This window comes from Anabrus simplex, chromosome 3, assembly GCF_040414725.1.
Source record: "Anabrus simplex isolate iqAnaSimp1 chromosome 3, ASM4041472v1, whole genome shotgun sequence".
Lineage (NCBI taxonomy): Eukaryota > Metazoa > Arthropoda > Insecta > Orthoptera > Tettigoniidae > Anabrus > Anabrus simplex.
Genome location: NC_090267.1, coordinates 362,011,614 through 362,029,981, shown reverse-complemented (window position 1 = coordinate 362,029,981; position 18,368 = coordinate 362,011,614). Strand labels below are relative to the sequence as shown.

The 18,368-nt window shown below is 38.1% G+C and overlaps 1 protein-coding gene across 2 annotated transcripts in view; it reads left to right on the top strand.

Annotated features, from left to right (window-relative positions):
* LOC136867342 (small ribosomal subunit protein eS7) overlaps nucleotides 1-14,524 on the top strand; it is a 79,567-nt gene extending 65,043 nt beyond the window's left edge. For both annotated transcript variants that reach the window (XM_068227074.1, XM_067144509.2), the window contains exon 5: nucleotides 14,388-14,524. In XM_068227074.1, coding sequence (XP_068083175.1) covers nucleotides 14,388-14,465 — 78 coding nt within the window. In that variant the 3' untranslated portion in view covers nucleotides 14,466-14,524. The remainder of the gene's footprint in view (nucleotides 1-14,387) is intronic.
* The last annotated feature ends 3,844 nt before the right edge of the window (nucleotides 14,525-18,368 follow it).

The window sequence follows — 18,368 nt, the reverse complement described above, 5'->3', positions numbered from 1 at the left end:
AAGGCAGTCGCCCAGGTGGCAGATTCCCTATCCGTTGTTTTCCTAGCCTTTTCTTAAATTATTTCAATGACATTGGAAATTTATTGAACATCTCCCTTGGTAAGTTCATACCTGCCAACCCTTACGATTTACCCGGAAACTTTCCGATTTTTAACTCTCCTTCCAGTTTTCCGATTTATTTTTATTTCTTCCTATTTTTGACCAATATAACCTCCAGTACGGTCAGTACTCTTTCCCTAGGACGAATTCTTATGTGCTTGTGTAATTTACGCAACCTAATTTTTAAGCATATTTACCGGTATTGATGCTTTATTTGGCGGGCGGATCATCCATCGCCTTTGTGTATCGTATTTCCCGCTCGCTACAGCAGCGTGTGCTGTTCAGGTGGGAATTCGGACAGCAGTCGTCCTACGAGTCAGAGAAGGTCATGCGCACTAGCGACCGCTAGGGACTCTGTTGATCGGGACGAAAGAGTGAGTTTGTTATTGTGTGGTTCGCGCGCTCGTTTCTGTGTATAGTTTCGTTGGAGTTTTAGACCACGTGTTTTTTCTTGTGGTTCTGTGCTTTTACCCCTCTCGAAGTCATATGTTAATAATGTACAAGACATATTGATCTGTTTTGTATATGGTAGTTTCGCATATTTCAGTGCTTTTGTGTTGATCAGAGTTCATAATTTTAATGACTTCAATGTATTTCAGAGAGTTGTGTCGGTGACAGTTTGTGGTATTTTCTCTTCACACGATGACTACAAAACATATCAAACATTATCTCCAAGTGTTCAGGGATACCTATAAAAATTAATTTGTGTTCATTTTACAGTCTAATAAAGGAAACTATTATGCATTTTGTTCCGTGTGTCAGTGTGATATTAATATCTCACATGGAGGGAAAACAGATATTGTAGCTCACAGTGTCACACAGAAACACAAAGATAATGCTAGCTGTCTCGAGAGGAACAAAAAAATTACTTAACTTTTTTGTAAGTGGGAAGGAAGATTATGCAGTCACTCGAGCAGAATGTTTGTTCACGGCGTTCATTGTCGAACATAACCTTGCATTGTCTTGTTCTGATCACGCAGGGCCATTGTTCAGAAAGATGTTCCCAGATTCGGACATTACGAAGAAATACGCGTGTGGTAGAACAAAAACATCTGCCGTAATTAATGAAATAGCCTGTGATGCAGAAAGTAAGGTGATTCAAACTTTAAAGACTGAACCTTTTGCGATTTCAACTGATGGTAGCAATGATGAAGATAGTAAGCTCTATCCTATCGTCGTCTCGTTTTTCAACAAAGAATTGAAAAAGATTGAAAATCGTGTGCTATTCATGGAAAATTTGAAAGGCAATTCTACTGGTATTAATATTGCTAATTTGCTCCTGGATGTTCTGAAAAGATATGACGTTCCGATGGCAGATAATGCTCCTGTTATGGGAAGAAAAAAAACTGTGTTGCTGCTAAACTAAGAGAGCAGTGCGAAAACATTATTATTATTATTATTATTATTATTATTATTATTATTATTATTATTATTATTATTATTATTATTATTATTATGGAATGCCCATGTCTGCCATGATGGGTGCAAATTCCCTTCCTGTCAAAATTGATGAGGTGCTAATTGATATTTATTATTATTTAGACAAAAGCTTGAAGAGAAAAGATCATCTCAAAATGTACCAAGCTTTGTAGGAAACTGATGTTAGAAAGATATTAAAGCATGTGTGTACGCGCTGCTTATCCTTGAGGAAATGTTTGGAAAGATTGATTTCAGAGTGGGAGCCACTTCGGAGTTTTTTTAAGGATGAGGTAAAGCGGTCCAATGGTAAAGGCACATGAAATACAGGAATGGAACGTGGTCCTTGCGTCAGTAGAGTACAAAACAAGCTTCTGTTATTTCTGAAAAAAGGAAGGCGGAGAGTAGTTAATCTCCATCTGTGATGAAAATAAAGGAGTCTAGTTGCACTGCCAGTATTTCACAAGAGGAGAGACTATTTCTTTTTCTGTCTTCAAACTTTAATAAAGCATTTTGCTCATTTCTGGCATTTATCATCCCTACATTTGAGGAAACTAATAAAATTCTTCAGTTGCAAACACCTCACATTCATGTCATAAGATCAATGCTGACGGATATGTTGAAGGACATTCTGTGTAGGTTTTTTAAGCCAGTGGTTATAAAAAAATATCCTACAATTTTAGAAGTGGTCTATCACACGAGAGAGAATCAGAGAGCTGATGATGCTTTAATAATTGGCTGTTCAACATCTCGTCTTTTAGAAAATCTGGCACCTGAGGAGAAGAAAAACTTTTATTTGCACGCCAGGAACTATCTTATTGCAGTTTGTGATTATATTATTCAGAAAATGAATAGTGATGTTTTTGTTAATGCTCAAGTAGCTCAGATAAATTCTTTGCAGACTTCTTCCTTCAATGCCATAAAGTATTTTGTTTCAAAGTTTCCTGTTATTGCCAGTGAAAGATGGTGAAGATGACCAAGAAGCAATGGATGCATTACAGTGCCAGTTTTGTGCTCTCCAAGTGGAGGATTTACCATTGTCTGTTGTGCAAGAAGAAAGAGTAGATTGTTCTTGGTCTACTATAGGGGATATACGAGGTGCAGATGGGTGTTTCAAAAATGATAGAATCGCAAAAGTAATGCTCTCAATATTGACAATTCCACACAGCAATGCCGAGTGTGAAAGATTCTTCAGCCAGGTAAAAAAGACGAGGATACAATTCTGATCATCTCTGAATGACGAAAATCTCAGTAAACTATTGGTGGTCAAATCAAGTCTAAGTGGAAAGTGTTATGAGCAGCAGTATGACAGTGCATTGTTGAAGAGGGCAAAGTTAGCTACCAGTTCAATGCTAAACAAGTAAACACAGCAGTCTCTATCACCTACATGTGTATATTCTGCACCATTTGGTAAGTTGTAGTCAGTTCTTGACTTATCTGTCTAAATGTTACTATTCGTATGTATGCGTCATGAGAATGATTATTAGGTACGTTTTCTTGCAATCGTTTTAGTTTTCTTAGTTTAAGATTTTAAATGTGATGTTTAATGCACATTTTAACTGTAGACATGTATGCCTTTTATCTTGTCTTCTTTTTACCGAGACCGTGGCACAATACACTTGATGAAATCCAAGAATTAAAAAATTTTCCTATTTTTTTATTTCTAAAAGTTGGCAAGTAAGTAAGTTATTCCAATCCCTAACTCCTCTTGTATTCCAACTTTATCTTCATATTGTGATCTTTCCTTCTTTTAAAGAGGGTGGGGGTGGGGGGTCCATGAATCAATCCTTGGAAGTCGACTTGGATGTTTTAAATTATACCACTGGACAGTCTGCTAAGAACACACTTGTCATGATCTCATTCAAATTCGATTGTAGATTAAGAAGATATTAATGGATTTCTGTCCTCCACTTTTCGCTCGCTGATCAGCATCCCTGTTGGTACGGGGTCGTTCCCACCAATAGCAGTCCAGCTCGGCTTATTTCCTTGAAATTGATACCTTAATTCATCAAACATAATCAATTAACATGGGGATGATATCTAAAAATTCCCCCATTTGAAATTCAGTGGTTTGAATATTTTAATTATTATTCATTTAGAAGATAGCTGGATTTCAAGTTTTACTGGGTCATGCTGGTGCACCTGCGGCTGCTCTAGAATTTTCTCATTGGCCAAAACTGAAGCGGGTATTTTAAATGTTCATCTTGCCAACTTTACAGCAAATATGCCCGTAGTCTCTGGGAATATTGTTTCGACACTTCCTAGAATGTGTGTCGTATTGCAAGCTGCCTCGTTCTTTGTGATGAATTTTTCCATCGTGACTAATGGAGCGGACATCTTGTATGCATTTCATCCAGGTAAGCCTCTTAACCTGCCAGGTCTTGCGAGGTGGAAATTACCCAGCCATTGTTCTTGCATAATCTCACTGGCTCCAAGTTGTCGCGAGTAGAATTGCTGATCTCGAAATCTACCTTCAGCCCACAGTGACTTCCAATGTGTATTTCATTATTTCAACATCCATCAGTTCACTTCACTGTATCAAATCATGATGATATGACCCGTCCCACACGGGTACAGTACATAGCGAGGAAACGATACAGTACCGAAGATGATCAATCACATTTTGTGACAAATGTTTGTTTTCTTATTCAGAGTCACTTAACATAACTTTACTGCAAGATCAATCACATTTTGTGACAAATGTTTGTTTTCTTATTCAGAGTCACTTAATATAACTTTACTGCAATATATGTATCATGAAAACATATTCCAAGCGCCAGTAGAGAAATAACATTCTCTCTATAAACATACATGAGAATGGCCCCACCGAAATTTCACCAGACGCAAGAAAATATAAAGTATCCTCTGAAGTCAGTGATGCGCTATGCCATACCTTGAGATGTATCATGTAGAGTATTAAAATTAAATGATTGTTTACAGGTACCTAGTCATTATTTCTAACGAGGTAACTGCTATCGATCATGTTAGTTACGTATTTATTACGAAAGCATGTTCTCCTCTTTCATTTCTGATGCTCTTTACGGAACAATAGTTGACGGGTATTACTAATCGACTCTTGACATCGCCTTCGAATATATCAGATGTAAGGCTCTTCAGGCGTTTGCTCTATTAACCAGCGTTTCGTCTTAGGTCTGACACTAGACTCATCAGAGTGGGATGTGTCAGTGAGCTCGCGAGTGGACATATCGAGGAAATGGTACTGAAGATAATCAATTGCATGCAATATAACCGCTGGGTGCATAAATGTCAGCAATGGAAGAAATTGCGCACGCTTAATCGCTCGTAATAACGGATGTGTTGGTGATAGGGCTTTCACTGTAACTGAAGGATAGTGCACAGTTTAATAGAAGAATTTTGAAGAGACAGAAAAAGGCTGTCCATATAACGAGGTTCTCATTACATCGGACTTATACTGTATATTTCTCACCTGCCTGTGTAAAACTTCGCGATTAATACAACTATCAAATGCTAGACTGCTACGCGGCTAACTAAGAGACATTTTATTAATACAATACTTCCGTGTGGGTAGAGGCGCGCGGCTGTGAGCTTGCTTCCGGGAGATTGTGGGTTCGAATCCCACTGTCGGCAGCCCTGAAGATGGTTTTCCGTGGTTTCCCATTTTCACACCAGGCAAATGCTGGGACTGTACCTTAATTAAGGCCACAGCTGCTTCCTTCCAACTCCTGGCCTTTTCCTATCCCATCGTCGCCATAAGACCTGTCTGTGTCGGTGCGACGTAAAGCCCCTAGCAAAAAAAGAAATACAAAACTTCAGCTCACAGCATGTCGTAAACTTCCATGACACTAACTTGATAACAGAATACTATCATCCTAGCTTGTACTTAGTAGCCATATGGTGATGCATGTTAAAGATCTCCAGTGACGTTCAAGAGATATTTAGTTTACTTTGCCATGTAGTAGGCCTCAAGTAAAACGGAACGTCCGAATTGATGGGCAGACAGATGGCATCAAGTTTAAATGTCTGCATTCTGTAGCTTGTAGCTTGTATTTTGCAGTGTGTTTCTCTGGCAAAACTAAATATTTCAGCACGTTATCTTTCTCATTTTCACCCATGTGGGTGGAGAACGCATACAAAGAATACACCCACGGTATCCCCTGCCTCTCTCAGGGGCGACTTATAACTCATTCCACGTCAAGAAAATAGTATTGCTCTTATGGACCTACAAAGAGTGAATACACACACACCCCTGCGATACCCATAATTCCTCGTGATTAAGGGATATTATATGGTACTATGTAATGTATTATGAAAGACTAGCTGATGTACCCGTGCTTCGCTACGGGATTCTCAGAAAGACTTACTTGGTGGTTTTCCTAACTGAATTCAACATAGGTCATTACAAAAACGTCAGTAGGAATGTAGCGATTGAAAGCGATGTTATCATATAAAATACTCAATCAAATGAAAAACTGCACACTTTCTCACTTTCAATGGTGCCGATCTAACAGTCCAAAGTTCCAGAGCTGGAATAACCAGGTCGCAGACTGCTGTGCACACTCCTCTTGTCATTATTCCGTTAAATATGCACACTACTCATTCCAATCAGTGCCTCAGAGTAGGGATTGAATAGCTCGAATGCTATGATGAACCAGTGTATTACGTACCAGTAATATCAGAAAATGTATGAACTAGAGGAATGGCATGCTAAAGAAGAAAGTTATCTAACTCCCCAGCTACTTCCCGCCAACATACAGGCAGGCTGTTACACTCGGTACGACCACGCGAGTTGGCCGTGTGGTTAGAGGCACGCAGCTGTGAGCTTGCATCCGGGAGATAGTGGATTCGAACCCTACTGCCGGCATCCCTGAAGATGGTATTCTGTGGTTTTCCCATTTTCACACCAGTCACACCAGACTGTACCTTAATTAAAGCCTTGGCTGCTTCCTTCTCGCCCCTGTTCCTTTCCCATACCTGCCAACCCTTCCGATTTACCCGGAAACTTTCCGGTTTTTAACTCGTCTTCCGATTTTCCGATTTATTTTTACTTCTTCCGATTTTTGACTAATATAACCTCTAGTACCGCCAATACTCTTCCCCTTCGATAAAGGATAAATTCTTACGTACTTGTGTAATTTACGAAACCTTATTTTCAAGCGTATTTATTTGTTGCTTTATTTCGTGAGTGTTTCGTCCGTCGCCTCCGTGTATCGTGTTTCCCGCACACCACAACAGCGTGCGCGCTTTATGCAGCTGGGGATTCGGGGCGACAATCGTCCTGCAAGCAAGAGGCTAGCGCGCGCTAGCGACTCAGTTAATCGGGACGAAAGAACGAGTTTATTGTGCTGTTCGCGCGCTGTTGACATCTTTTCTGTGCACAGTTTCGTCGGAGTGGTAGGCCACGTGTTTTTCCCCCTCTCTGTCAAAGTCGTTTGTTAATAATGTATGGGACATATTGAATTGTTTTGCATGTGGTAGTTTCGCGTATTTAAGTGCATAATTTTAATGAATTTAATGTTTTTAAGGGGGTTCTTGTCGGTGACAGTTTCTGCCATTTTCTTTTCTCGTTATGGCCAAAAAATATAACAAACGTTATCTCCAAGTGTTCAGAGATACGGTACCTATAAATTTCCGTTCATTTTACCGTCTAAGGGAAACTACCGTATTTTTCGCGTAATTAACGCCCTTGCATAATTTACGCATCCCAATAATTTAGGGTCCAAAGTGGAGAAAAAGAAATGTTCACGTATTTGACGCACCCACAACTTCGAACATCCATCACTCAGCTCCGGATGCGTTTCGAAATAAAGATGTCAACTACTCAAGTAGCAGGCTTCCTATCGCGAAGCAGGCATTCCACACACAGGGCAACGTGCTGTTATTAGCCGTCAGGAAATCCCACTGCACTAGTTTTACGAGTGTTTCGGGTACGGGACCTTCTGTGATCTCAAAATTGTTTGTCAGTACACAGTATTCCAGTAATACTGCATCATACAAACTCGCGGTGATCATTTACGTCGAAACATACGGGAATAGAGCAGCGGGCAGCAAGTATTCAGTGTCCAAATGAAACGTACGCTACCGCGGTAACAGAAGTGCACTTCAAGCAGCCAACAAGTCTGCCAAAGCATTTCGCGGACCAAAAAGCGGCAAGTTTCTGCAAGTAGAGGATTATCTGCTTAAATATATGATTTTGTTGGGCAATGTTGGATAAGCCGTTTCTCACGAAATGCTGTATTTTAAAGAATGAGAAATAGCTGCGGCACATGGAATCAGTGTCTCGGATTTGAAGGTTAGCCGAGGCTTGATTAATTTTCTGAAGAGAAATGAACTTTCTCTTCGACGAAGAACAACATTATGCCAAAAAATGACGAATGATTTCAACCATTGTCATCGCTTTGTGATTGAGAAGCGTGAAATGAAGGAATATTTGATCTCCCTTTATAGGAACCGCACGTCAGACGCCAATCAGTTTCCGTACGCCACAAAGTCGAAGAATCGATGAGAAAGGAACATATAGTGTTATCGTACGCGCTATCGAAAGCCAAAAACAACGATGTACTGCAATGCTTGCTGATGGCAGAAATGTTACACTTTACATTGTTCTAAAACGAAAAACAATGCCTAAAGCAAAATTTCCGCGAGTGATCCACGTTCGTATTCAACAGAAAGGATGGATGGACACGTCACTCGTACAAGATTAGATACGAACGGTTTGGGGTAATGTAGCAGGGTCCCTTCTTCGATGCCCGGCCCTTCTCGTGTTGGATAGTTTTCTTTTTTTTTTTTTTTTTTCGGTATGCCATTCAGGTCGTATTTTCAGCTCGTAATGAGAAGAATATTTTCTAGTGTCGGTACTTGAAACCCACGTGTCTAACTTACCTGATGTACCCTATTTGACTTTTCAGAAAAAATCTCACGCCGGACTTTTACGCTGTATGACGATAATCGCAAATGAGTTGAACCAATTGTCTTTATATTATATTTGATGTATCTTTTAAACGTAAATGAATTGTAAATAATTTGTAAAAATCTGAATTCCGTGGATAATTTACGCATCCGCAGTTTTCGCCTGTATTTTTTGTCAAAAAAGTGCGTTAATTACGCGAGAAAATATGGTATTATGGATTTTGTTGTGTGTGTCGGTGTGACATAAATATTATTATTCGTATGTAAGTGTCATAAATGAGAGTGATTAGGTACATTTTCTTGTAACCATTTTTATGTTTTCTTAGTTTAAGATTTTAAATTTAATGATCAATTCGCATTGTAACTGTAGGTATGTATGCCTTTTATCCTGAGCTATTTTCACGTAGACTGTGGTGAAATATGCGTGATGAAATCCAAGAATTAAAAAATCTTCCTATTTTTGGGTTCTAAAACTTGGCAGGTATGCTTTCCTATCCCATCGTCGCCATAAGACCTACCTGTGTCGGTGCGGCGTAAATCAAATTTAAAAACCTCGGTATGCTGCAGTAATCCTATCTATTGGGGATGAGTGGAAACAGAAGACAAAAAGCACATCACAACAAACCAGGGTCAATGTAATGTTATTGTTGATAAAGTTTATGAGGTTTCATATTGCAGGCCTTCACATTAGTTTTCTTTCGCCTCTGTGATATTAGGGCGTCTTACAAAATTATTTATATCGTAGACTGTAGTTAGTTATTCTCAGACTTTACATACCTTACTGAATTCTGTTTACCCATTTTCCCGTGACTCAGCGCTAATATGGACTTAGTAACAAAAATCCAAATTCACAAATATCTCTGTGATTATATGCGGTACGGTAACAATGTATAAGACATAAGTGATTGAAAATTTAATAACTTCTTACATAACTACTACTAAATTACGACATAACTCAAGTTATATTAGTTATATAGTATATATGTTAGTTATATAGTATATATCGATACAACCACCAATAACATAAATAACGTATTTGAGAATTACATTTCAGGCCTTCCCCTAAACTACCATTTCACTCAGTGTATAAAATAATTTATAGCCTAGATTGTAGTGGTTCATCACCCGACTTTACATACCGATTTTCGTTAAATTATCTTCAGCCGTTTTCTCGTGATGCGTGTACATGCACACAGACGGACAGACAGAAATTACGGAAAAGTAAAAAATGCATTTCCTTGTTACTGTTGACAGGACAGATACAGAAATACCATTTTTTTTTTTTTTAACTAAGCAATGTACAGACAAAACTCTTATTTTATATATAGATTACAATTCAGGCCTTCCCCTAAACTACCATTTCACTCAGCGTGGATAAAATAATTTATAGCCTAGATTGTAGTGGTTCATCACCCGACTTTACATTCTGATTTTCATTAAATTCTCCTCAGCCGTTTTCTCCTGGTGCGTGTACATACATACAAACAGAAATTACGGAAAAGAAAAAAATGCATTTCCTTGTCTGTGGACATGACCAACAGAGAAATACCATTCTTTTTAAATTATGAGCAATGTACAGGCAAAACTCTTATTATATATATATAAATAGATAAAAAGGATGAGGCATTTTCGCCCGCGAGTTATTAAAATAACTACGTAACATTTTCTTTTTCATAAATACATTCGTAGTGAACCGACTTGCTCTTGACTGGGGTGTCAATCTCCTTTTCAAGCCCCACTGTTGACAACAATTCTTCTTGAGCCCTACATTCATTTTTGCAACCACGTTGGGCGGCAAATTTTTCTTGCGCTGCATCGAAGGAAAATTTTTCTTGCACCACATTTTGAATCCCGTGGCGTCTCTTCTTTTCTTGTCCCACGTGTGGGAGTCATTCTTTCTTCCAATTAACTACACGCCGGCGTTCAAGAAAATCTCCAGCTAGCTATGCTATACAGCTCAGGGATTATCCTATATCAAACTATTTTTTTTTTTTTTTTACGTGAATCCGACTGAGATACGTGCCTCTAATATATTCATCATATCTGCATGACTAACAGGTCATTAAATCAAAATACGACCCACCTTAAATTCCATTATTTCCATATGAAATTACCTTAAATTAATGTTATAACCTATAAATAAAAATATTAATCAGTTAAATTCTTAAATACTAATTTTATTCAAAATTATATTTGTACGTAGGATAAGTTGACAATCATTTGTATGTACATGTAGGTATCTCAATAAAAATAAGAAAATTTGATTGCCTTGAAATTATCACGCTAATTATTAGTTTCCATTTCACATTATCAATATTTTTCTCAACATCCGCGGTCTCGTCTACTCCCATAAACAATTACCTTCCTCAATTTCTCTGCGGAATTGTATTATTTCAGGAAGCTCTCCTGACCTGACATGGATTACCTTCTACATCTCCTCAGTCTCATATAAAAGAAAATTAAAATGTTCAGTCCACTAAACTAACATAAATAATTCCATCATTCCTTCTGGCTAACTCACAATTAATGAACTGTTACGTTAAGAGTAAACTAAAATGAAATTATCTGGGACTAATACCTAAGAATTGTCACATTCACAATAAATATCAAATCCTATGTTCTTGTTAGGTTCTATCAAGATATTAAATGATTACATAATATTATGTTTTACATATGTACATAATTATTGAAAGGTTTGTTCAGTCATGCATTTAAAGAATGCTTCTTTTTGGTGTCTCATCCTAACATTATTTCATGTTTATGACTATCATTAATAACATAGACGGGGTAAGCAATGTTTCACATGTGTAGCTTTCAATATATATATATATACATATATATACACAGGGTGTTTACAAATGAATATCGGAGTTTTAAATGCCTTATAATATTGAATACATTAAACTTAGTTATAAATTAAATGTCAAATGACAGAGCAACTCACAGTTTTATTACGAACTTTACAAATGTTCAATGTGACCACATTTTGTTACACGGCATACATCAAGTCTATAGTAGAGTTCTTCCCAAACATTATTAAGTGTGTCTTCAGTAATCTCAGCAACAGCTGCTTCAATCCGGTTTCTTAATTCAGGTAGGTCAGCTGGTAGCGGAGGCACGTACACACGATCCTTGGTGAAGCCCCAAAGGAAAAAATCGCATGGCGTTAGGTCGGGAGAACGTGGAGGCCATGCCAAGCAAGTCCTGTCATTGGGGCCCTTGCGGCCTATCCAGCGCTCGGGTACAGTGACGTTCAACCAATCGCGTACGTCGTTATGCCAGTGAGGTGGCGCACCATCTTGATGGAAAATGAAGTTCTCTGGCTCATTTTCTTCCAACTGAGGGAAGAGCCATTGCTCTAGTGTATCGAGGTAAGAAGTACCAGTTACAGTACGTTCACCATAAAAGAAAGGCCCATAAACCTTTCGCCGGGATACAGCACACAAAACATTCACTTTAGGGGAATCTTGTTGCATTTGTACCAACTCGTGAGGATTTTCTGGGCCCCAGATGCTCACATTGAGTGTTTACATTTCCACTAAGGTGAAAGACAGATTCATAAACTCATAATCATGTAACAACATGTCGTTTGCGAAGTTGGCACGTAATCTGTGGTTTGCCGGCTTTAGAGCCTGTAATAACTGTAAACAGTAAGGACGTAGCTGTAAGCGTTTTCTTACAACTTTCCAAGCGGTCGACGCAGGAAGTTGTAATTCACGACTAGCCTTCCGGACTGATTTCTTTGGGCTACGAATGAATGACTCTCTCACTCGCTCAACAGTCTCTTCACTTAATCTTGGTCGTCCCTTGCTCTTCCCTTTACAAAGGCAACCGGTGTCTTCAAACGTATGATCCATCTGCGAATGTTATTATCACTTGGAGGATCACAACCGAACTTAATGCGGAACGCACGTTGCACAGTAACTACAGATTCTGTCTTTGCAAACTGCAAAACACAAAAGGCTTTCTGTTCACTAGTCGCCATCTTTGCTACTACCGCTGTCTAGCGGATTGCGGCGAAACCATTGCACGTACATGCGCACTGGTGCCAACAAACAAAACTGTTTGAGTTGCCCTTTCATTTGACATATAATGTATAACTGTAAGTTTAACGTATTCAATATTATAAGGCGTTAAAACTCCGATATTCATTTGTAAACACCGTGTATATGTGTGTGTGCGTGTTTGATCATACTTGGACATATTCAAAATATTCCCTAAGAAATATGTAATAATTCTTTAGTAAAATCTCAAGTTTATATCCAGGTTAAATCAAGGTCGTAACGCTATATAAATCCAATCAGCTGACGCTAATGGTCAAGGACTACCATAGATGAAACTTCCACACTCGCAAATAGCAATAACATAACAGAAGACACTACTGTCAATGATTTGCTGTTCCCACTTAAGTCATTTTAAATATTGAGTAACATGTAAAATTTTCTTAGAAAATGCCGTCATTATACTCTACTAGAGGTTCTAGGGTTATTTTTGAAGATCGTACTTTATTATTAATCTGAAAGTTCATTAACCAAATGTCAATAACTCGTATAATAAGAGAAGCCATATTACATGTCGCTATAAGCGTCCTGATCCTGATCCATAACTGCTTAAAATAAACTGACATCAATTAGCCTTACTCTGAATTCCTTCCTTATTCGTCGTCGTATCAGTCATAATTTCACGCCTACTATATCAATGCATATATTAGGGCACGAAGATCGGAGCGTCTGAAGAAGTACTGGGAGGACCGCAAAGCCCGAACAATCCCTTCAAAGAGACCTGAACGACGGACTGACTAAAGTGATCCTATGTGGTCATAAAAGAAGAAGAAGAAGAAGAAGAAAAAGTCACTGCATTTACCTAAATCACGGCCATTTAGATTCCGTTGGTCTGTACTTTCTTACTAGATATTCACGGCCTATTTGATTCTACATGTCTGTATGTTAGAATTCGTATTTTCTGCCGCATGATTTCAGACACTTTATCGCTATTCACGGCGAAATGACGATTTTAACACCACGATTCAAAATTACCAGGGAAATGAAATGGTACAGTAGGGAGGAAGCACAATGGCGAGAACAGCCATCGCTTCGTTGCCTTCCGTTTTCTTCTGTGTTGCTTGTGTAGCCCCTCACTGTGTGAACCTCCGGCAGCTCACTTCTGTAGTAAAGTCATCTACAGTATTTATTTGTTGTGTGTGCGTTTTTAGGCTTTAAATAAGTGCGTAATTGTGGTGAGTGAGGGTTATGCGAATACTGAATACTGTGATCTTTTGTAGAGTCATCTACAGTATTTATTTGCTGCATCCTTCATCCCTTGAGCCCATAAAAATTATTTGTCTATTTTCTCCCCAGTTTTCCTTACATTTCAATGCTGAGGTATTTTATATGCTGTAGTTTACCTCTGATTCTGTACAAACCAAAAATAGCACATATAAACGCCTGTCCCCTTCAGTTCATAAAAATAATTTTTAGCTTAGTTTCTTCTTTTTTTTCTTAAACTTCAATACTGAATTTTACAAATTTATGTGCCGCCGTTTTTTCGTGATGGTGTTGAGCAGAGCCGTTCGATATGACAACCCTGTTGTCATAAGAGCAATACTCTTTTCTTAACATGGAATAAGCTTTAGGGATGATAGAATTGGAACCATGAGATCACTTGCGATAAGTATCATTATGTGAGGAACCCCATGGGTCTGGGTGTTTCCTGTGATTAATACCTCGTGTGCATCCCACCAAGGCAGGGGAGCTTGTACGTGGAAGCCGTTGCGCAAAATAGAACAGTGCAATCCAAATTGGACTGCATCAGTAATGTGAAGGTTAACTGTTAACTTGTTTTAATACTAATTAATGGTACACGTGAGGCTTGAGGTATCTCTAAAATTTCTTTGTACTCGCTCATAATTTTAGGAATATTGCATTGGCCTGTTTGCGTTCTTACTTTGCTTTATGTATTAACCATTGCTCTTTTTTCTTTTCTAGGTGGACACGTTTGGATCCGTTTACAAGAAACTGACTGGTAGAGACGTTACATTTGAGTTTCCTGAACCATATTTATAGAAATGGTGTCCGCTTTGTAATGTGTTAATAAAAATGATAAATTAAAAAATCGCAACATATTAGCATTATTCTTAGTCCTTTCTATGCCTTCGTAAGTTGATAGAATGAACTATGATATGCCTTGTTCGCTTAAGAGGCAACTGCAGTTTCAAAGTGGGTCTGATGTGCATCAGTTTCTGGCCAATTCAGTTTTCACCCTGGCTTCCTTTTTGGCCATTCATGTTACCACATCATAGTCTGTGTATCTACTATTAACATGAGGATTGCTCACATTTGGCTGGAGTATTATCAGCAGACTTTGAATGAATATGCCATTGCATTCATAATATACAGGCCATACTGTAAAAAACATGCCAGGCCCATCAGCTGATTTGACTGAAGTGATCTAAGCCAGGCGTTCTGAAAATGTGCTGTGAGAAATTATATTGGGTATGTGCGGGCACATAAAAACGGGCTTGTGTATTGAGTATTTCTTTATTGTTATTTATTAATCTTGGAGATCTGAAAATACTTGCATTAAAGAATAGAGACGCCATGTCAGTCTTACACTAGTGTTGCAGCTAGTGTGAACCATGGGCTTGTTTGCTTTTCAATGCATGGAGGAGTAGCAGACACACTCTCTTTTCTTGGTCGTCTTCTTCTTTTTATGTCCACATAGGATCACTTTAGTCAGTCCGTCGTTCAGGTCTCTTTGAAGGGGTTGTTCGGGCTTTGCGGTCCTCCCAGTGCTTCTTCAGACGCTCCGATCTTCGTGCTCTTTCCACAGTTGAAAATATGCGTGTTGTTGGTTTGTTTTGTGTAAGGGCAAAGCGGAGGTTTGTATTCAATTTTATCTTATTTGAGGTGTCTTCTGTTGTAAGGCCTATTTCCTTCAGATCCTCTCTTCTCTGATCCATTTACATCCTGTTGTGATATTTTTTGAGACGAGATTGTGTTGTACTAGTTGTTTCAGAAGTCTCGAATCCTGCATCCTCATGATATGTCCAAAGAATCCCAGTCTCCTCTTACGCATAGTATCTGTAATGGGTTCTAGTTCTTTGTACATGACTTGTTAGGTATTAACTGCCACTGTCCATCTTTCTGGTATTTTTTGTTGATGCAGGTTCTTCCAATCCTCCTTTCAATTATCTGAAGTCTGTCAGTCTTTGTTTATTCAGGTAAAAAAATGTTTCTGCTGCATATGTAGCTTCCGGTTTTATAACTGTTGTAGTGTTTTATTTTCGTATGTATTGATACATTTCTTTTTGTAGATATCCCATGTTAATTTTTATGCTTTAGCTAATCTATTTGTTCTTGTTTGGATTGAGATTTTTTCATTCAGGTTATGTTATTACTTCTCCAAGATATTTAAATTGAGTTACTATTTTGATTTTATTACCAGTTACGGTAACTTCTTTCAGTTGTGTTGGTTTTTGGGGCATAATTTCTGTGGGTTTTTTTTTTTCAAATGATATTTTGAGGCCAATTTTATTTGCAATGTTTTGAAGTTCTGATATTTGGGTTTTTGCTTCTTTTATGCTAAATCGTCAGCAAAACCCAGGCAATTTGTTTTTTGATTTTTTGGCCAATCTTTATTTTGAGGGGACATTTCCTAAACCATTCCCCTCATTACCATTTTTACAGCACAATTAAATAATAGTGGTGAGAGCCTATCTCCCTGCCATAGTCCAGTTTTAATTTCAAATGTCAGATGTTTCACCCCTAAACTTCACTTTTGATTTGGTGTTGGTGAGAGTCAATTTTATCATGTTTATTAATTTGGGATGTAGTCCAAGGTGTCTAAAAATTTTAAACAGATATTCTCTATGTATGCAATCATAAAGCTTTCTTGAAATCTACGAATGTTATCGCCATATCTCTGTTTCTTCTCCTGTTATAGTCCATTATCAACTGAAGACTCTTAATCTTGGTCTACAGGAAGAAATCATTCACGTTTCTTATTTCTTTATCTTGGTCAGTGCCGAAAATTCCTGCTCTCCCAGATATGTTGTTGAAAATGGTAGTAGTACAAATATGGTATGTTCTGATAACACGGGGAACTCAAGTACAGTCGACTCTTCTGCCTCTTGTAATACCAGAGATTGCAACCAGTCACATATTTTATCCTCCAGCACCCATCAGAATCTGCTGTGAGAGGAAACGTCAATTCATCCACAGGTCCATGTATATAAATGTCCGTACAGTTACCTGTTTCAGGTGTAATAATGACCATTAAATATTCTTTAGTTTTGGTGTCTGCCTGTTCATCTGAGTTCTTATAATTTGAAAACTACTGTGTATATTTCTACCAAATTTTTATATTTAGAATCCACCTGTCCTTGGGTAGGTTTTCATTATTTCTATATACCTAAATTTACTGGGGGTTTATCCAAAACCGAACACATGATTTTGCACTCCCACAAAATATGCACATCCAAAATTAATGGAAATTACCATCGTAAGTGGAAATCAATTTCTAAAACTTTTTTCCCGTGCAGCATTTTAATAGGGGAGATATCTTTAACGGGTGGTTTTTCAGCACAAGTCCCAACGGACTAAGTCAAAAGCGGGTGCATGTGAAACATATTTCTTGTAACTTGAAAACTACTGAAGATATTTCAACCAAACTTTATATTTAGCATCCACCTGTCCAAAGGTAGGTTTTAAGGTCCATACTATTTCAAATTTCCAGAATGGATTGGGATTTTATAGGGAACCGAAACCGTTATTTTACTCTCCCACAATATATACAAGACCAACGTGACTGCAAATCAACCAACCCTTATGGAAATCCATTTCTAAAACTTTTTTTCATGTGCATTTTTTCTACAGGATTAATAAGGGAGATATCGTAGACAGTCGGTTTTGCAGCCTAAGTCCAATGGACATAGCCCAAAAGGTGTTTTACGTTGTCCAAGAGAACTGATTGGCCGCCAGTGTATTTTGTTATACACAATATGAAATAAGTATGAGTGGGTGGGGTCATAGGCTGACAATATTCAGACTTGCTGACCTAACCTGATGGCTCTATATGACAGTGAGGGCATTAGGATATACTGGCCATGTTATATACTTACGGAAAACAGTTCATAAAATATGTAAATATACTTGCAAACTTAAGCACCTCAATATTCTTGACAACAGATAACAAATGGCAATGCAAGAAATAAATATGAAAAATATGACCAATATATGGCATACCCCTTTACTAACACAACATAAATTTCAACATGGGACATACACTTTCTCTATCTTTTATTCTCTACTCACACAGAATTTTCATGTCATATTATTCAACTTAATAACTTAGCTGGTACCACGACCATTATCATCAACACTACATTCGGTCTTTGTTCGTCTCTTGCCTCATGTCCAAACTCTCAGCACATTTATATACAAAAAAATCATAACCGGAATCTGATGTAAACAAGCTAGTCAAAATAATGGGATCCCATACTTATGCCATTATTACACTATATCGTAATAATCTGTAGCGATTGATTCCAGGTAGTTGAACGTTGAAGTTAAACACCACCATACCTCATTTCAAATTCTTGTTTCATGTTGTAATCATACTCGCCCTCCACTTCGCCAAGTACATTGTCGTAACCCTTCACAGTATATATCACATTTAGTGTAGATATTCTGTATGTGGATCTCTCACACTGCACTGTATCCCAAGCAGGTCGCCATAGGTAAGACCAATCACAAACAAGAGTCAGACTCCAGCATACAATATGGCTAATCAACGCACAGTTCAAGCGTGACAACCATCCCATCTCAAAATACTTCCATTAATCACCGTAAACAAGACCTCACTTTCAACAAACCAGCCATAACATCCCCTTCTACAAGTCTCATGATTTTCTCAATACTGAATAATTACATACTCACATACCTGTCACATGTGGCAGATCAATTTTC